At 34.8% G+C, this 21,098-nt stretch overlaps 2 protein-coding genes across 2 annotated transcripts; one reads left to right on the forward strand and one right to left on the reverse strand.

Moving 5' to 3' along the window:
• Positions 1 to 3,170: 3,170 nt before the first annotated feature.
• Positions 3,171 to 4,093, forward strand: LOC143616848 (MLP-like protein 423). Its single transcript, XM_077089559.1, has 2 exons — positions 3,171 to 3,362; positions 3,769 to 4,093. The coding sequence occupies exons 1-2, from the start codon at positions 3,176 to 3,178 to the stop codon at positions 4,038 to 4,040; spliced, it is 459 nt and encodes a 152-aa protein (XP_076945674.1). The 5' UTR covers positions 3,171 to 3,175; the 3' UTR covers positions 4,041 to 4,093.
• LOC143616847 (WAT1-related protein At5g40230-like) lies at positions 3,876 to 6,488 on the reverse strand. The gene is made up of 7 exons (XM_077089558.1): positions 6,232 to 6,488; positions 6,028 to 6,141; positions 5,728 to 5,959; positions 5,446 to 5,604; positions 5,216 to 5,367; positions 4,937 to 5,118; positions 3,876 to 3,993 (listed from the first exon to the last, which is right to left on the reverse strand). Exons 1-6 carry the CDS (start codon positions 6,486 to 6,488, stop codon positions 4,950 to 4,952), a joined length of 1,083 nt encoding a protein of 360 aa, XP_076945673.1. The 3' UTR covers positions 3,876 to 3,993; positions 4,937 to 4,949.
• Positions 6,489 to 21,098: the final 14,610 nt, after the last annotated feature.

The following is a 21,098-nucleotide window of genomic DNA, read 5'->3' on the forward strand; positions in this document are numbered from 1 at the left end:
AATGTTTAGAAAGATTTTAACAATTATGTTGATTTTTGGAATGGTTCGATTTTTTAGAAGAATCTATTTAATAGATGAAGGAAGATAAATTAATTTACTTCAATGAATCGATTTTATGTTCTTGAATATGATTTTGATGTTATCTAGAATAATCGGTTTTCTATTTTGATGACTTTGTTAATGGAAAAGGATTATTTTAGGAGTTTTATTCATGTTTTATTTTATCTGTTCACAAACAAATTTCTTTTATAGCACGTTTGGTGATTTTGAGTTTTAATTTGACACTAGCGTTTGAGTTTGGTGAGGACGAAGGTTTGGATTTACTATTTTGGTTTAAATCATTGTTGTTTGATAGGTATTATTGTCATTGGTTATGATTCCTTTGGATATTGAACTTTCCATCTGGTGGTGGAAGGAATCTTAAAATCCCTCAAACAAAGGATTTGATGGAAAACTTTCTATTTGAGTTACATTTCCGGTTGCAATTTTAAATAATTCCATGAACCAAGTATTTGGTAAGAATTGGTACGGTTCAATGAGAAGTACAAGAGACGTGTTAATTGTTTATTTGACCAATTAGGGAAACTTTTGGCCTGTTTTATCTGTAGCTACATTTGATGCATCTACAAGCCTAAGGGAAAAGATAACACAACTATATGAAGCCTTATTAAAAGTGAAGAGTAGTGACGATATTAAAATACTTATTTTAGATAGACAGGTAAATTTACAAACAAAACAACAAATATGATTTATAAAGGAATATTTAATAGCTTATGAAGATTATGTTTTAAACTTTTAAATTATGTTTGTCAATATTCTACTATGTAACATTATATTTTGTAACTTTTTGTCTTTTACTGCTTTATTTCCATATCAATATGAATTGTATTTATAAACCATGTTGTCGTTTTAAAAAACAAATTAAAAAAAATATTTTGTCGTTTGAGATTATATATCAGTTTACTTGATGATTTTTATATATCCACCTGTGTCGTACACGGGTCAATAACCTAGTTAAAAAAATAGAAAGATCCACTGATAGTAATTATCAAGTCATAAAAAAACCTAAATATATAGGTAAGTAGAACAAGTATTATATCATATTCATGAGAAACATATTATTAGTATTACAGTTTTATTTGATTACAAAAGAAACTGCAAAAGTTTGATATGGGATTGTTAAATTATACTAAGCTAAACTAAATTATAAGCTAAACTAAATTGTAATGGAATTAATAAGCAGCAGAAAAAAAAAAGAAAGAAAGAAAAAAGTGAAAGGTTATGAAGATATGAAGACGAGAAACGAGCAATCACTTCTAATTCCATGTTTGATTACTTACTTGCAAAACTTAATAAGTGATAACAATATATAACCGGCTACATAGACATATCTTATCTTCATCCTACTGCTGTCTAAATCACGATCCATGAATTTCCATATCAATCATTCGATCTTTAACTAAATTAACTAAGGTTTACCGGGAAAGATTGGATGGCGTGCTATAAATTGTCTGGGAATCAATCACCCCAAAACAAATACATACAGAGTTCTACTAAAATCATGAATATGATCACCCATTCAAACGCTTAAACATAATTTTCATTCAAGTAGGATTACGTCTTAGTAACTAGATGTATCATATAAGTTAACTATGGTGGAATTAACAATTGAATTATATATATCCTATAACCGGTCTGGCGGACCCAATTATCACAACCCCATAAATTTTGGTGTTTAGTGTCATTGTCAAATACAAATACTACAAATCAAAATTAACCGTTAATAATCAACCCAACACTCCCCTTGAAATCTGTCTTCCGTTTCTTTTTAATTTCCCTTTTGGACCTTTTAAGCCCACTAAATAATATTATCATGGGCCATCTTTAATTTAATTATACCCAAATGATGAGTGCAGTCCATTTATAACCAATTAAAGCCCACGTAACCAACATTTTATTTTGTTATTATTGTTTCAAGTGTTACCCCTCTTAGCCAACAAAGCTATATAGCGGGGATTTTTATTTTTATTATTATTATTACTTTTTTTTGATTTGTTGTCTAATTTTGTATATTTCATATTTATCGCATGGGATTCTAATCTAGTTCATGAATATAAGTGAGAACCAAAATCATCATTCATTTAATTAAATAAATATAAAATATTACTATTTACATTTGTTTGTCTTAACAGATTACATAAATGAACTCTACCAAAAACCTAATATATGTAAAATAAATTAACAATACTTCTGGTAAGATAATACAACTAAGATATGGACCACATTTTAGAATTTAATTACACACCAAGAGCGTCCAACATTTATTACTTTAAAAAAATAAAATTATTATGATACCCAAACCCGAACCCAAATTTTTGTTAACTGACATTCGAGAATTAAAAACTTAATGACTCGGTGAAAATAAATTATGGGTCCGTGAGTGACTGCGAACCGTGCGATCTCTTTCTCTTTTATATATGCAACATCATTTCCTCTTTATTTGATTTTTATCTTAAGGCTCAAAAACTTTCATTAAAGGTGTGAATGAATGACTTGCAGAACCGACACTTCATAAAAGCATTCAACAACATAATAATAAATAAAATTATGAATACCTCATAAATGACCGCCTAGCCTCCTATACTTATTGCCCCTCACCAACTGCCCCTCATAAACTTTAGCCACTACATTTAACTTCAACACCATTTCATAATATGAACAAGTGTCAACACCATTTGCATGTAGATATAACTAAAAGTTGAGTGTGAAATGAAAAAGATAGGGGGGGTTTGTCATTTAGTTTATAAAATTATTTTTAATAAGTTTATACATACTCCGAAGTTCGAATTCACAACTCGTTCGAGCAATAAACGAGCCAAGTTAACGTTGATTTTTGAAGTCGGTAAAGAACTTTGAGACAAAGTAAACCAACTCGTGAATTTTGGAGTGACACATTAAGGTGTAAACATAATATTTGAGAATTTGACTATTTAATGTCCCAAAAATGACCTCCACAGTTAATGCAATTACCAACCACCCTCTCCCAAAACATTAAACCATGCATTCAACCCATTGTCACTATATAAGCAGGTCCATATCATGGTTAATATATATTCTCATACCCTCTCTATACTTTTCAATCATCTTTTGACTTTTGAGAAATTAAGCTGCTGACATGGCAAACACAGGAAAGCTTGATGTTGAAGTGAAGGTGAAATCTGGTGCAGATAAGTTCTGGGAAAGCATCATGGACTCTGCCAACATCTTCCCTAAAGTCTGCTCTGACCTCTACAAATCCGTCCAAGTTGTTGAAGGCAATGGCCGAAGCGTTGGATCCGTCCGCATGGTTCACTTTGCCGAAGGTTTAATATAATATAATATAATATAATATAATATAATATAATATAATATAATATAATAAAGCACAACCCGAACTGCACAATGAAAAATATAGAGACAGATTCTAGGCAGTATCATTCATTATTGCAATCTTAAAATTTGTAAAATATTACCTATAGATAACCTATACATGTAACGGTTAAAAACTTAATAAAAACATGCCAACAGATTAGTTTGATGGATTTTATTATGTATATAACATGCACATTTGTATTTTAGAAGTAAATATTTAAAATATTATATATATCGGTGACAAAAAAAAACAAACAATTTTTAGGTTTGTTCTTTTTATTCTTGCAATAATTTAGTATTCTGTAATTAGCCACGCCTATAAAATATATTGCTAACAAGTTTATAATTTTAAAACAGGATCGCCGGTTGTGAAATCGGCGAAAGAGAAGATTGAGGAGCTCGATGAAGCGAAAAAGAAAGTGGCATACAGTGTGATTGATGGGGACATGCTGCAATACTACAAGAACTTCAAGGCTAGTCTTGAGGTGATTCCTGAGGGAGAAGGAAGCCTTGTGAAATGGCTTTGTGAGTTTGAGAAAGCAAGTGATGAGGTCCCTAATCCTGACTTGATCAGAGACTTTGCTGCCAAAAACTTCAAGGAGATTGATGAGTACCTCCTTAAAGCATGAAGTCCAAGTGTTTCATGCATGTTTTCAAGCTCAAACTTTTGTTGTTTGCTATAATAAAATGCCGAGTATTCAGCATACCCTGCTTGTATGTCTTTGCATTTACCTAAGTTGATATATGTTTATGAATAATATAATTAAATTAATAAAGTCTCCTAAGTTGATGTATGTTTATAATTTTAGCGAATGGTGTCTCATTCGTTATGTATCTCATTCGCTGAGATGCCATACGCTTAAACCTAAGCCCCAATTTCTACAAAACTAACGAAAATTTAGAATGTTGGATTTAGAATTACATTCCAAGCTAAGTAGGACAAATTGCAATCTGTCGCGTATCACGCGAGCAGAAATGAAAATTGTAAAAAAGAGGGAAATACATGTCAAGAGAAAAAATGATACATTATTTTCAATTTGACAACTAAGAAATTGAATGCGACAACTAATAAATTACATGAGTTTGTGACTACTTATGACCTTACTATTAGATGAAAATTCAAGAAAATCTCTTAAATCAATATGAGTTTTATTGTTGTTTTTCCACCCGTCTAGCACACTCCAACGATCCGTTATGATTTCAACAATGGATTATTTGTCCCATATAAGTCTAGCATTCCTCACTTGAAAATAATTCTTCCTCGAGTTCTTAAACGAAATAAGCAAAGATAGAATTCTGAAGCAAAGTGATATATTATTGAATGACAATAAAAATTACGCAAGGATCCATTTCATAGGGAATTCTTATAATCTGTATCAAACTAAGATATTAAATATAGACATTCAACAAAAATAATGTGATAACTAATAAATTGCATAATTTGGTGAGATGCGAGTCAGTTGATTGAGTCATCAACCCCCTATCACCAATTCGTGCACGTGTTGACCAATATGATTCTATGTACCTCACATCAGAGTTTATGGCGTGGGAGATGTGCTCTGCTCCTCAACATCTTGCAAGAGAGGGGCGGTTTTATCATCCAATTTTGAGCTCACACTCGAGTGTGCCCCCTCTATCTTTTGTTCTTCAGCTTTTCCCCACATCACAGTGTAAAACCCGATCACAACAATAACTGATCCCAACAAACTGCACATATTATTTGAGTGTTTTAAGAATTAAGATTACAAATGTGTAATGTAACAAGCTAGAAACATGAAAATAAATAATATGAAAACATCTTCACCTTCCAAGATAGAAACCATCACCTAAGAAGATGACACCTATCAAATTCGCGATCACAATTCCAACCGGATGAAACATAGCGACAAAAAGCGGGCCCCTCCTTCGTACACACCATGATTGAACTGTGACTAGAAATGCATACCCAAAAATCCCCTACATATTTCACAAGAAAGCACCAAAACTAAACAAAACTAATAATAACATATTGAGCATATATAGTGGTATACTCACCGAATAAAGAATGGAAAATAATCTTGTATTAGGTTGTAAACTGAAGCTACTTCGGTCAGTTTCCACAATCAAAGAAGCTACCCCTGATAGTACGGTGCAGATAAGACAGTAAGAAAACATCAGATTGATCACCACAGGGTATTTCTTAAGAACAATTGCCTGAGAACATAAGCAAACATGTAATTAGCAACAGCATGATAATAATAATAATAATAATAATAATAATAATAATAATAATTGACAAATAGTCATTAATTATCAGTTATTAATGTAGAGTTTCACCTGTGTAATGATATACATAGAAGCGAAAATGGCATCAATGGTTAAAAGGATTCCTCCAAGCACCCAATCTGACAGTTGCCCGAGAAGATGCTTTGAGACATTTGATTTTAACTGTGAAGGTATGATCGATGGGCCTTGGTAAAGAGTCATGATGATAGCCCCTGCAATGGACACTACAGTCCCGATGAATTTCGCCTGTGTCGATGCACGTTTAATGTTGATCACTTCCATCCTAGAACCAGAAATTTAAATCAAATGACACTTAATGTTTACATAGCACTTAGCATATGATATGTTTACCTGAATAAGGCGGCGAGGATGAATGTAAAACCTGGGATGAGATTGAGCAATGTAGTTCCGAGAGTTGCAGAGGAGTATGAAACACCGGTGTAACCAGATATCTGTGCAAAGAAACTTGAAGAAGAAATAAACATAGGTATTATTAGATATAACAAACTAAAATAATTATTTAATTACAATAAAGCTTAACAACTACATACATACCCTACAAGGCCAACAGCGAAAAATCCAATGACGATGTTAAACGTAAGCGGAGGACCATTTGGTGATCCGCAACAATATAAATTGTATTTCTTAATAGTAATCCTGTGGTTGGCGAGAGAAAGAGGAAGAAGGATGAGTGAAGCAATGGCGTTGGAGTAGAAAATAAAAGAGTAACTGGACATGCCATCAGCTATGGCGGACTTGCTCACTATCATCAGCAACACCTGTGTTGCCACCATGCCGGCGTACTCCTTCATCTTCTCTACTGGTCAACGCTGGAGTCGATCAGTTTTAGTATTTAACATTTTAAGTAGTTGCTGTTCTCAAGATTCCATGGGAGTTACGTACAGACGTTCCTATTATCAACTTCAACTCCTGCAATTAATATTATTATTTAACTGAATTTTTAATTCTTTAAATATTTCCTTTTCGGTAAATTTGCCACAAAATCTTTTAAACATAAACATTTTCCTTTCCTAAACATACGGCACCGACCGATACCGATCCCGAAAATCTCGTTTTCGAAATTCGGAAATAGTTGGTGCCGGTACCGGTACTGAAAAATACCGATACCGGACCGTACCCTACCGATATCAAAAACTCAAAACTTGGTATCAATTCGCTACCGACGGTACCAAATCGGGTACCGAATTCGGTAACGGTACCAATCAATACCCGTACCGAAAACACTCATCCCTACACAATATGGATGAGCTTGGGGGTTGTATCGGTGCCGATCCCAATTTCTTAAAAGATATGTTATTGAAATGTTTGTTTCAGTATTGGTATTTGAAACCATTTACGCATCCCTAATACACAATAGTTGGGTTATTTTAAACTTTTAAGTGACTTTAACAGACATTTTGTTTACTCAACAATAGATGCATTTAAGATATAATTTCAACAAAAAAAAGTTGTATTTTAATTAAAGAAATATTTACATGCAGAACAAATTGAGCTAAGCTTTCTTCATTTCATCTAATAATTTTGACCGGTTACACATCTTTTTTTATGTTTTCACTGCACTTTGATTCGGTTGATCTCTTTGTTTCACAACTAATTTAATCCTAGGGTATAAAGTAGAAAACACACTATTCAGTGTAGTGTGTAGTTGTGCTAGTCGTTCACCACAAATTCGTGTGAAGACACACATCATACTAAGGGTGTTTACAGTTTGGTTTGAAACCTTGAAACCGTTCAAACTGGTTAACAATTTAGTTTTACGGTTGGTTTTCTTTCTTAACTTTCGGTCGGTTGGTTTAAAAATTTTCAAACCATAACGAATGGTTTGGTTTACGGTTTGCACCAAAAACCAACCTTATAAAACCGGACCGAAACATATGATTTAACTATATTTAATTTTTTAAATATTTTATATATTATATATATGCATACAAATATATTACTAAACATACTTAAATAAATATTATTAGTGCATATCATATACTATACAGTGACAACCAACCGTATAAAACCGGACCTGAACATATGATTTAACCATTTTAATTTTTTAAATATTTTATATATTATATACATGTATACAAATAAATTACTAAACGAGTAAATACTTAAATAAATATTATTAGTGCATATAATATAGTGATAGAAAATAACAAAAGGTGGGCTAAGCCTATTTATGCACAAACTTTAATTAGCGTTTTAATTTTTTAAATAAAAAAACTTAAAAACCAGTTGGAGTTTAAGCTTGTAAAATTTGTAAGTTATTGAGAACTTCACAATAACTTTTCATACATTATTTTGGGCATTTTGTATAAAATTTCAACAAAGCTCAAACCGTAAAATCAAACCGGATCCAAGTCATTACTAATATTTCGGTTTTGGTTCAATTTAAGAGTTCAACGGTTTGGTTTTGGTTTACGAAAGTTATAAACCATTACGAACAGTTTGGTTCACGGTTTACCTAAAAATCACAAAAACCGGACCGTGAACACCCATACAGCATGTTGTGTTTTGAAACGACATAAATGAAAGTTATGAGAAGATGAAATTACTTCTTCAACCAGCTGGGATTACACATGACAATGAAAGTGAATGTTAAGTGTTATTGGTCATATCGTTGGTATGAGCTATTATCGGTCAACGAGTAATATTTTGAATTATTAAAGCTAGTTTACATATATTATTTTTGTAAGTTTAGAGAAACTTAAAGTCCAAAACCTTTTTAACAATGGGAGAGCTTACCAAGAGGAATATGACTACACAACCTTTCAACGATAACAACCGAACAATTGCTACTACAGACAGATCACACGGGAAGAGGTACAGACTGTAGTCAAGAGGATGGGAAGGGCTAAAGCATTCGGCCAAGACAACATACCCATTGAGGTTTGGAAGTGTCTGGGAGAAGGAGTCATGTGGCTAACTACTTTGTTCAATATTATCCTCAAATCCGGTAAGATGCCAGACCGGTGGAGGAGCAGCGTCGTAGTCCCTCTCTATAAGAACAAAGGAGACGCCCAATGTTGTGGTAACTACCGAGGAATCAAGCTACTAAGCCACACCATGAAACTATAGGAAAGAGTGATTGAGGTTAGACTTAGATTGCAAACTCAAGTTACGGTAAACCAATTTGGCTTCATGCCGGGACGTTCCACCACAGAGGCAATACACAGCATAAGAAGATTGATGGAAAAGTATAGGGAGAAGAACCGTGACCTTCATATGGTTTTTATTGACCTAGAAAAGGCGTACGACAGTATGCCACGCCAAGTGCTTTAGGACTGCCTGGAGGGTAGAGGGGTCCCGAGGAAATATATAGAGATAATTATGGATATGTATGCCAGGAGTGCTACAAGTGTCCGTGCGCCAGTGGGGGATACTGACCTCTTCCCTGTGGAGGTGGGCCTGCACCAGGGGTCAATGTTGAGCCCATTTCTTTTTGCAGTAGTCTTGGACGAGTTGTCAAAGTCGATTTAGGAGACACTCCCGTGGTGCATGATGTTCGCATATGATATCATGTTAGTTGCATCTTAACATGAGATTAGAGGAATGGCAAACAACCTTGGAGAGAAGAGTCTAAGGATTAGTCGCTCTAAAAACGAATACCTCCACTATGATTTTGGTGGAGTAAATGACAATGAGGATGTCCAGATAACCATTAAAGGGCAAGTGGTTCCGCAAGTAACGAAGTTCAAGTATCTAGGTTCGTTTGTCTAGGGCGATGGGGAATTAGACAGTGATGTGGCACATCGAGTTCAGGTAGGATGGTGTAGATGGAGAACAGCCACAGGTGTATTGTGCGATAGGGGAATGAGGGGATTCCTAACTAAACTAAAGGGAAAGTTTTATAGGGTCGCAATTAGACATGCAATGTTATATGGAACAGACTGTTGGGCCATCAAGAAGGTACAAGAGCGGAAGATGGAGGTGGCAGAGATGAGAATGCTACGCTGGATGTGTGGGTACACAAGGTTAGATCGAATAAGAAATGGTGTGTTTCGGGAGAGATTAGGGGTCGCTAACATATCAGACAAAATAAGAGAATGGAGTGAGATGGGTTGGACATGTGAAGAGAAGACAGACAATGAATCCTATTAGATCCTTAGGTAGCGTTTGGTATGCATGAATGATAGGGGGAATGGAATGATTTATTACGTATGAATGAAAAAAGTGGTGTTTGGTTGCTCAATGGAATGGAATCATCCATTACACATGGAATCCCATTCCATCAAAACCATTCCTTCCTACCCCCCTTCTTTTTTTTTCATTTCATTCCTCCTTCACCCTAGTTTCTCAACAACATCACCACCTAACAACAACTACCACTACCATCACCATCATCGACACCTTACCGCCACCATCGCCACCACCACCGCCTCCGCCACCACCATCTTACCACCAGCGCAACCACTGCCACCACCGTCGCTGTAACCACCGAAAACATTGTCACCGCCGCCGCCTGACCATCACCGCCACCCTACCATTGCCATCACTACCAATGCTACCACCGCTACCCCCACCACCACCGTCGCCACTACCACCACCATTTTCGTTGCCGGAGCTAACACCACCACCATTGCCATTGCGATTTTTTTTTTGTAAAAAAAATTATTTTAAGATAGGAGTGTTTTTATTATTTCTATTTTGATCATACAATTTTTTAGGATACCAAACAACATAAAATAATAATTCATTTCATTCACATAGGTTAACCAAACAAGACAAGTGAATAGAATAATCCATTTCATTCCCTTGTTCATTTCATTCCTTCTTCCATTTCATTCCCCCTTCATTCCATTACCTCCAACCAAACATACCCTTAGAAAAAATTACTATAGAGGGGAGGAGGGGTAGGGGCCGACCTAAACTGACTTGGGATGAGAGGATTAGGCATTATCTGCTAGACTTAAGCCTCTCTAAGGACATAGTTGAGGATAGGAATTCTTGGAGACATAAAATTAAGATTAATGACTTTTAGGGAGAAAGTAATACCTTAGGGTCTTCTCTCTACCTTATTCTTGGTCACATGCCATCATGTTATTTTCTTTTCTTATATTATGTAGTTTCTTTTTTGTATTTCATTCTTATTATTTATATATACAGTAGAAACTCGATAAATTAATACTTGATTATTTAATAAACTCTCTAAGATAATATTTTTTGCCGGTCCCGACTCGGGGATAGGGTGCTAAATTAATAATTCGCTAAAATTATAAGATAATACATTTTTGATAATTTCTTTAGACCCCAATAAAATATAAATTAATAATTCCTTATATATAGCATATTACATGAATGATTTATGAAGGTTTCTTGAAAAATGACTCAATTGTCTTTTGTTTTTTGTTGAAATCAATTTCCCCTTGAATCTCGTCTCTAATTTTCCTTAGCATGGTAAGAACTTCTGGTGTTATTTTCTCATAACCCAACAAGAAATTGTTCAATGTGATTGCCGCTTTAATAGCTTCGTTTCGCGAAGGGGGCTCCATTGTAGAACTTTCATCATCTTCTTCATCGATATCATCTTTATTAATTCCAATAACGCTTTCAATAATTTCTTCATCAGTCAACAACTGTGCAACTACATTTTCTTCTGGGTGAGTCAAAACATTCTACTATAAATTAATAAAATATTAATTAATATATAAATTAATAATTATTAATTTATCGATTAATTAATAACTCTTTTAATTAATAAATTTTGGTGGTCCCAAGTGTATTATTTTATAGAGTTTCTACTGTATGTATATATTATTATTAGTATTAGTACTAAGTGTTATTATTAAAAATATTACTGTGGAACTTTGATTGCCTTTTATGTTCTCCCATATGTATGATTTTAGAACTAAGGGTCTCTTTGAAGCCACCTCTCTATTCTATTGGAAGAGGTACGATGTGCCTGCATCCCACCCTCCCTAGACCCTACTTATAGCTTTGCTATTGGTGGGATTTCAACTGTGTATGACTGATGGATTGATATATATATGTGTGTGCGTGTGTGTGTGTGTGTGAGTGTGTGTGTGTGTAACATCCGTATTTTGAGAATTATAAATGAAAGAAGTTTTTATTAATTATAGTGTGTCGTTATTTATTTCGGATAAATAATAATAATTAAAGGGTGGAGTATTTAGAAATAAATATGGACTTAGGGAAAGAATATGGGCCTAAGGTTCATGGGCTTTAAAATATAAATATTCTCTTAAAACCCTTAAACCCTAAATCTCTCCATATTTCACCTTTCAAAGCACGCACATGAAGCTCAAGATTTAAAGGATTCGTTTTAGTAAAGAATTCAAGATCCGACTTCATAAATGTGTAGATCCGTGCTAGAAAAAAAGAAAACGTGAAGGGGCCGTCATCAAATATCACATAAGTTTCGGATCTCACTCGATTAAGGTACGTTTTTATGAAAAAGGTTATGCATTTAATGTCGGTTTGGTATGAAAATTGGTATAGTGTTAGATCAGACCGTATAGAATGTTAAAGTCCCAAACTTTAATATGTTTGAGAAAGGGAACCAAGGTTATTGGTTGGGTCCAGATCTATTTAAGAGCATAAAAATCGGCTGGTTATTGGATTGGAATCGATAGATTAAAGAAACTAAGAAATTAAGACATGGTCATGTTGTTATACCAGCATGATCATGTTGCTAACTACTATAAAGTTGGGACATGATCATGTTTCATTTGAGCATGATCATGTTAGTTCAAAACATGATCATGTGAGGGTGCAGACATGATCATGTTAGTGTTGATTGTTTGAGCGAACAGCCAGTTTACATCATTTGTATTAGCGAATAGTGGACACTACCCATGAGCGAACTTCTGCTCGGGACCAAATAAGCGAACCACGAATACCTTGGGAATGGGAGCAGACCCTAGGCTGAGCAGCGAGTCAACAGATTAAGCGAACCCCAAGCACCCTAAGCCCCTGATTTGTGAACAGATTGAAATAAAGGAGTTGGGCCAGATCCAAGTATTATGCCTCAAGCTTGGTCCAAGGTTTCTTTAAAGTTGATCCAAGTTTTATTAAAATAAACTAAAGAACCCCGTTAGTTCAGCTAGAGAGCCCCGTTAAATATAAAGAAGTTAAATAAAGTTAGATAAGTTAGACACTAAAGTAGATAACGTGGTCGGTTAATTTAACTTGTTTAACTCGGTTAACTTGGTTAAGCTAAGCTAACAAACCATGCTAGTTAAGATGGCTTCGTTAGACCAGTTAACTAATACTTGTACGATATAATAGTTGGTCGTGCTCAGTCAAGAAAGGGATTTCAGTTAACTCCGAACGCTTAAGGATCCAGGTTAGTTCTAGCCTCTTTCTCTGTGACGTTTTTCGGGCCTGTGTGCATACTCCTATGTGATAGTTAATACACTTATCCTAAGTTATAAGTGCAAGATATGTCTATGATTATTTATTGATTGCTATTATTACAGAATGTTGTATGAATGTGCGTATATAATTATAAATGCAATTAAAGGATATGAAACGTATGAAATAAATACATAGACGATTGACGGGACATGTATGGTTGTATGGTTATGCAAGGCAAATGGACCAGGCCCTAATAATATATGAGATAGGAGGGACCATACCCTTATAATATCTGAGATAGAAGGGACCAGACCCAAATAATATATGATATCGAGGCAGGAGGGACCAGACCCTAATAATATCTGAGATGGGAGGGACCAGACCCTAATAATATGTCACACTCCGTTAAGCGATTTGCGGAAGCGTAAAACGGAAATGCAACAGATACAACTGGTATCAAATACATTGTTCATAAAGTAACATTATTAACTAATTTACAATATATTACATCGTTCTAATCTCTTTTACAAACTAGGTGATACAATCAAACCGGTTCTTTAATTACTTTACTTCTAACTCAAATGCCCACGACATCAATCATCAGTCAGACACGTAACGCACAGGAAATTACTTCTCATATCTGATTACCTGAAAAGCATGTTAAAATAGGTCAACTACGAATAGTTGGTGAGTTTCATAAGTTTAACGAAATCAGTTCTGCGTACCACACAGTCATAGTTTATATGTACGCGCGTATGTGAAAATATGTATTTACGTTTGTATAAATATATACAGCCATATCCTTGTGTGTGCCATGTAAGTTTATAATATAAATTCGAAATTTCGGTAAAATCGCGTTTGTTTGTTCGTACTACCTGTTTCCAATTTCCATGTTTAACCAACCACTGTGGACCCCCTTCCTCCCACAACGGTTCCACATAAACTCAACCACTGTGGCCCCCCTTCCGCCCACAACGGTTCCGCGTTAACATCAACCATTGTGGTCCCCCTTCCACCCACAATGATTCCACGTAAACTCAAACATTATATAGTGTACACGCAAATAATTAGTATATTCTACATATAGTATTTCCTACGGCTAATCACATAGCATGTATATAGACACATATACACATATAGTATTTATCACGTATCACCAAATACTGTGGCTCCCCATCCGCCCACAATACGCATAATCACATTATTTTCTTAACATTCATGTCATAATCAAGTTAGTTCGTTTAATAAGTTGCAGCAGAACTTGGCTCATAGGCCATACTCAACTTAGTTTATAAGTTGCAGCAGAACTTGGCTCATAGGCCATACTCAACTTTAGTTTAGTAAGTTGCAGCAGAACTTGGCTCATAGGCCATACTCAACTTTAGTTTAGTACTATTGTGGCCCCCTCTTCCACCCACAATAGCCCCATGGTCATTACAGACCACGTTATTCCTCAACCTGTTGTGTGTAGTATTATATAGCGTATTTGTATAAACAGGTTGTCACGTATGATTTCATTATGTTTTGGCATTCGTAGTGTTTCCATTTAATATATCAATCACGATAATAATCACCTTTCCTCAGCACGTAGTTTATCATTATGTTTGTAGGAATTTTTCATATGTGAAGGTTCAGGTATTTTTCGTTCTGAACCGTTTTCAGATAGATAATGCATATGAACATGTTTTTCACCCCAAAAGTTTGTAAACAGTTTGAAAAGAGGGGTCATGAAACTCACGGTTTTGTAGGCACTCAGTGCGAGATCAGCACGGGGTTCGTTCCCCTTGCTATCACTTAGTCCCTATAGTCCATATTATAATAATATTAATATTTTAATATTATTATAATCTCAGTACTAAACTGTGCTGTATAACTAATCTGGGTATAGCTGGAACGCCCAGAAAGTGGCAATAGGCTTAGGTTGTGATGTTGTTCAATGTCTAATACATAAAACTGAACTTGGCTCAGATTCCCGTTTTCCCAGCTGGGCCAAGTTGTTTGTTTACGCGTTCAGAAAACAGTTATGGGAAAATAAGCTTGGGTAAATGTATTGGTTAATAAAATGATTAAGTTATAAAGAAGGATCACATACTGGGGTACCGGATTAGCCTCGGGGCCCTTTTCCGTTTATTCAGTTTGATTTAAGAAGAAACGCGCACGATCTATCCGGATTGTCCAGGTTTCTCATAGAAAAGTTCGTTTTCACTTAATTAGTCCAAACATATGATTTTTGATCACTCTTGGTGTTTTGATTTTCCCGCAGGTTCACTAGCCGCGAACTTGCCGGTTGTTATAAAAATTGAATTTGTTTAATATTCAGATTAGCATAATTAATTAACCGTTAATCATTAAATTATGAAAATTTAACCACTTATCAATTAAAATATGTAGATTTTTATAAAAATATTTCTGAAATTTATTTACTGATTTATTAATTTATAAAAATTCGTTTTATCAGCTATATTTCGCCTGAAAATCGTCCGCTTACCCCAAACAATTTCCAAAAATTCCACAAAAATTCATGAATACTCAAATAGTGTCCCAAAACAATCTGTATCAATTCCAGAATGTAAAAAGCTTGTTCAATATTCTTTTCGGCCCAAATTCGACTATAAAAATTCGCACGAACGCATATGTACAAAACACCTTTAGACTTTTCCAAATGATCTCAAAATTCATATGTGATCAAAATACATCAAATATGAGTTCCCAGAAAAATTTCATAATTTTTGAAGTACTTTAGCTATTTTTCCCAAATAAACGTCCCAATTCGGTAATAAATTTGCCAAATATTCTCGGATGGTCAAAAAATTACCAAATTTGAACAGGGACTTATTGACATGGTCCCTGATGTCCCTGCAAAATTTCAAGTCCTAAAAATATGCACATCACAACCTTAACCTAAATAGCCCGTAAGCGAGTGTTTCGGCATTACCTTAGCGGGTTTGGCTCGTTTCCGACCTTTTAATCAAGTTTTCAGGTTCTTGTGCTTCTAAGAAAGCTAGGTAAAAGTCCTATATCACAAACCAATCAAGTTTCATCAATAGAACAGCCCTTTAACTTAGGGTTTCGACTAGTGCACAAAAACGAACTTTTGAACCGTAAAAACGTCGTTTCAACCCTTTAATCCGTGTTTATGGCCAAAAAAACTATCAAAACAGGTTCCTTGCCATGTGTATAATCAAAAAATGTTAATGGACCATTTTTAGGATTTTTACACGGTTAGGAATGATTTTTAATAACAAAGACATGTTTTTATGGTATTAAACAAGTTTAAACAAGTAAAAAAGCTACTTATTTAAGCCCCTTACCTTAGGGTTTGAAGGTTTTTGGCTGGAGCAGCAATTATGTCCAGAGTTTTCAAGAAAATGAGGCTGAAAATATCAAAGATCTAGTTTAAATGTGAAAGAATAAAAAGGGGGTAAAAGTCTTCTTTGACGGGCTGGGCTCGTTGGGTCCCCTTTTGGGCCCATTTGGTCCATTTTTCTCGATTTATGTGCTCCGAACGTGAAATGCCGAGTCCAAATTTATTTCGGGTTCGGTTTTAGGCGCGAAAAACTTATCGGGTGCGTCAAACGGAGCGAAAACGAGTGTTTTTCGGCTATTTTTGTGTAAAATTATAAAAACATACTATATGTTTGTAAAAATCAAAAATATTTTCACGGATCGCTTAAAACATTTCAAATAAGTGTTTGGTAAGTCTTTTTCGGCTTAACGGATGATACAATGCTTGGTTTGTAACTATCTTTCGCGTTTAAGTCTATAGCGGATAGTTAAACGAGCATGTTTTCATTTAACTTGTTTGCTATCGAACAAAGGCCATATTACTAATATTTTAGCTTGCATGGATGAGATAGAAGGGACCAGACCTTGAAAATATCTGAGATAGAGGGACCAGACCCTAATAATATATGAGATAGTAGAAGTAGGATAGTTTACGGTATACCACAAGAATGTATGAAAGAAAGTATGTAGGTACGTATATAAAGTATGTATGAATGAGCAATGGTAAGTAAAGTATGAAATACATATCCCCGGACGCGTATAAGTATGAACGTGAATGTATTGTATGTTAATTGATTAACTAGAACTCACTCAGCGTAGCTGACTTTTAGTATGCACGCAGGTGAGTAGGATGAGACAGGTTGCTTAATGGAGACACGTGGCAATAAGATGAAGACCGACATCATTAAGAGAAAGAAGTGCGTGTTATTTATGTTTAATATTCAAGACTTATGTTATTTATGTTAAACCAGTACTTGACGTTGTATGAATAATTGACGTTTATGTTCCGTGAATTTGTTTTAATTAACTCTGATTTCCTAATTATGTGAATGAGTAAATCTAACCTGAGCAATAGTAGGGTTCCCTAGATCGGGGCCCTATAGGTTGGTATCAGAGTATAAGTTAGAGAGAATAAGCATCCTACATGCTTATACTCGAACAGAGAATGGGACAAAAAGAAGAAAGAAAGAAAATGTCAGTCAAAGAATGCCATGTGTCACTCAAGCAAGCTTAATGCATGAAGTACCTTACATATAATGTAGGGATAAGTAAGAAGTTTATATAAACTGTTAGGGATAGGATTGCTTACGTTTAAGTGTTACCAAATGGGTCCCATTAACCATTGGTGTGACATGAGGCGGGTTGTGGGTTCTAAACGAGTCGGGTCTCATTTGTTTCTCACCATTTTCTTTTATTATATTCTTATTATTATTATTACTTAATTATCTTTTATTTATTTGTTATTATTATTATATTAGTATTATATCACCAAACACCCTCTTTTAAAAAGAAACCCTACCCAACCCCACCCCCCCCACCCTCTTTCTCTTCCTTAACTTCCATCTTCTTCTTTTCCTCCTACCCAGACACCGCCGCTGCTCCCCTTTCCGGCCACTCATCGCCACCGCTGCACTTCCTTCCCTTTTCCCGGCCTCCATGACAACAACACCGAAAGATATAAGGTGGTCGGCCTATCTCCAGTCACTTCGCATCGCCATGGTTCGCACGGCATGTGCGAATTCTTCCATTCGCACAGCTGTGCGAATCTCCCCATTCGCACGACTGTAATTCACATGACTATGATTCGCACGGGATGCGAATCGGAACTTGAAAACCATTCGCACGGGTTTCTCTTCGCACGGCTATGATTCGCGTCGCATATGGTTTGTTGAGTTTGGATCTAGTTTAGGGGGTTCATATCAGGTTCGAGAAGGCCGTGCCTAGGTTTTCGTTTATGCCTACTGCTCACCAGAGACAAGCTTCGGTCTCATCGGAAATCAGACCTCGGTCATTTCTTGGGCTGTTGGCAACTCTCGTGAGAGGCAAGGAGCACCTCAGGTCTGGTGGTTTGGACCTCGAGCTCGCAGGTCTGGTTCGGATTCTAGTTTGGCTGAACTGTCAAGATTCGGGTCTCGTTGAAGACCCGTTACATCTTCTTATTATTATTTGTATCTTTTACTTTCTTCCTGTCAAACTCATTATCATTGCTATGTATTTGTTTAAAGTTTGTCTAAATCGGGTTCATTTGTGTTGGTTCCAAGTTCGTCTCTTAAAGATTCTTGGTTCATTTGTTATTATTAATATTAGATTTGTTCGAAGCTTGTTTATACCGGTTTGTTTAGGTTGGTTTGACTCGGTTTATTCGATATTATTCTTAACGAGTAAATGAACAAAATGAATATAACATTTACCTTTTTCGTGTGGTTGGACTAGATCTAGGATGAATGGAAAGATGGATTGTGTGTACAATAGATTTGGGTGTGTGTATGGATATGATAATGATTGGGAAAATGATGATGAAATGATGAGGAGAAGGTTGGAATTAGGGTTTTAGGGGGTTAAATAGATAAAGCCCAAAGACTTTTAGGCCCAAATCACTCTTAAGCCCAATAATCCTTTTTAACCTTATCCACTATTTACATATTATTTAATTAATTAACGACGCCACAAGATACTATAACTAAAATAAAACCCAAAATACTTTATTTAATTATCTATTGAAACTGGACGTTACATCATCCGCAGTACATATCAGAGGCTTATTCACAACCTTCTCACCATTACTCATAACCTCGTTCGTTTCGTCGGAAGAGAAAGCCCTGATGAATGACGTCAACCGGACCGGAGGACGGCGACACCGGAGGTGAACACTGATGCTGCGGAGGACGGAGACACCGGAGTTGAACGCCGGTGCGACAGAGGAAGTTGAACGATGACGGTGATGACGGTCAAACATTGTAATTGATTCAATGATTCAATTTGGGTTCTTGAGATAAATTGGGGATTTTTATTTGGGTGTGCCTTTGGAGAATTAGGGATGAATTATGAATGTAATATATTAAGTATAATACCATATCCACGTTGGTTGCCATGTAATATTTTTTTGACAACTCAGATGGACACATCAGCAAATACTTAACAGAGTTAGTACTCCGTCAGTCGCGGACTGGTGAAAGAAACGAATGTTAAAGTTAGGACCGTTGCCAGCCAAAATGAAAGTTGGGACCAACGCCGACTAAAATGAAATAGTTGGTACCAATAAAAACCAATTTTCCTATTTATTAATATGCTTTAAAATTATTTTTTTAACCCGTGTGTCACAGGGATATATAGACTAGTGTGTGTATCATGTAAAACAAAGTATCGGGATTCGGGACTCGAAGATGAATTCTGAATGTAATATGTTAAGTATAATACCATGTCCACGTTGGCTGCCATGTAATATTTTTTTGACAACTCAGATGGACACATCAGCAAATACTTAACGGAGTTAGTACTCAGTCAGTCGTGGACTGGTGGAAGAAACGAATGTTAAAATTGTGACCGTTGCCAGCCAAAATGAAAGTTGGGACCAGCGCCGACTAAAATGAAGTAGTTGGGACCAATAAAAACAAATTTTCCTATTTATTAATATGCTTTAAAATTATTTTTTTAACCCGTGTGTCATATGGGTATATAGACTAGTGTGTGTGTACCATGTAAAATAGAGTATCGAGATTCAGGGACATGGTAATGGAATGGACAAATGAATGAAATGGATCGTTACCATTCCATTGTCATGTTTGGTTACCATGTAGGAATGAAATGATTAATCACTTTATTTTTATTATTATTAATATTTTATTAGTAGTAGTAGTAATAATAATAATAATATGAATATTTATATTAACTAGTTTTTAGAACCTTAACGCTGCAACGAGGTCGTTAAACCGAATAAAAATAATTGTAACAATGTTGAATTACGTATATGCGTTGTGAAATACTAACTCGTCAAATTTAAAATAATAATATTGATAGTGTAGCAATAGTTCAAATGTAATAATAGTTATAGTATAATATACAAAGTAATAATAATAATTATATAATAATTATAATTGAAAAAAATAATAATCATAATTATAATTATAATTACAATATAATAAAAAATATAATAATTGTAATAGTAATAACAATTGTTTGACTATTTTGACTTTCTTATTCCTTGAAGAATGAAAAAAAAAAACACCCATGTCCAAAAGAATGAAAATGATAAAAATGGAAGGATTTTCATTCCTTATGGAATGATCTATTCTTGATAACCATACATGTTTTTTTTTCATTTATTTGAAATGACTCATTATATTTTTCCTTTCATTCCTTCATACCAAACGCTACCTAATGTTTTAATTTTTATAATTATATTATATCACTAAGGGGGTGTTTGGGATTCCTTATTTTCATCTCCTTATAACTTATGACTTATGATAAGTTAAAAAAAAGTGTTTGGGTTTCCTTATAATATGAGAGGAAATGTTGATAAGTTATATATTTGTAACTTATGACTTCTCCTTATAAGTTATAACGAGGTGAAAATAAGGAATCCCAAACAGCCCCTAACACATGTTTTATCAAACATTCAAACCAAGATAAGTATGCTACTACTATTTATAGTTGTTTAGCTTTTAGACAATGTATGACCATTTATGGTAGAAACTCAACTTCAAGGAAAAATAAGTTATTTTTTCAAGACTAAAACTGACGATTTTTTGTTTGTTTTTTTTAAGTGATGAAGTTTATTATTAAAAAGACCTCACAAGCCATGCGCCAAC

Source organism: Bidens hawaiensis, unplaced genomic scaffold (genome assembly GCF_021521415.1).
Source record: "Bidens hawaiensis isolate Kalapana, Puna unplaced genomic scaffold, B.hawaiensis_p1.1 tig00050032_1, whole genome shotgun sequence".
Taxonomy (NCBI): Eukaryota; Viridiplantae; Streptophyta; class Magnoliopsida; order Asterales; family Asteraceae; genus Bidens; species Bidens hawaiensis.

Bases quoted from the DNA above. Each gene is read 5' to 3' on its own strand.
- LOC143616848 (XM_077089559.1), top strand. From the start codon at position 3,176: ATGGCAAACACAGGAAAGCTTGATGTTGAAGTGAAGGTGAAATCTGGT. The intron at 3,363-3,768 runs GTTTAATATAAT...ATTTTAAAACAG, and splicing joins CATGGTTCACTTTGCCGAAG to GATCGCCGGTTGTGAAATCG.
- LOC143616847 (XM_077089558.1), bottom strand. From the start codon at position 6,488: ATGAAGGAGTACGCCGGCATGGTGGCAACACAGGTGTTGCTGATGATA. The intron at 5,960-6,027 runs GTAAACATATCA...TTCTGGTTCTAG, and splicing joins ATCCTCGCCGCCTTATTCAG to GATGGAAGTGATCAACATTA. The intron at 5,605-5,727 runs GTGAAACTCTAC...TTATGTTCTCAG, and splicing joins CTATGTATATCATTACACAG to GCAATTGTTCTTAAGAAATA.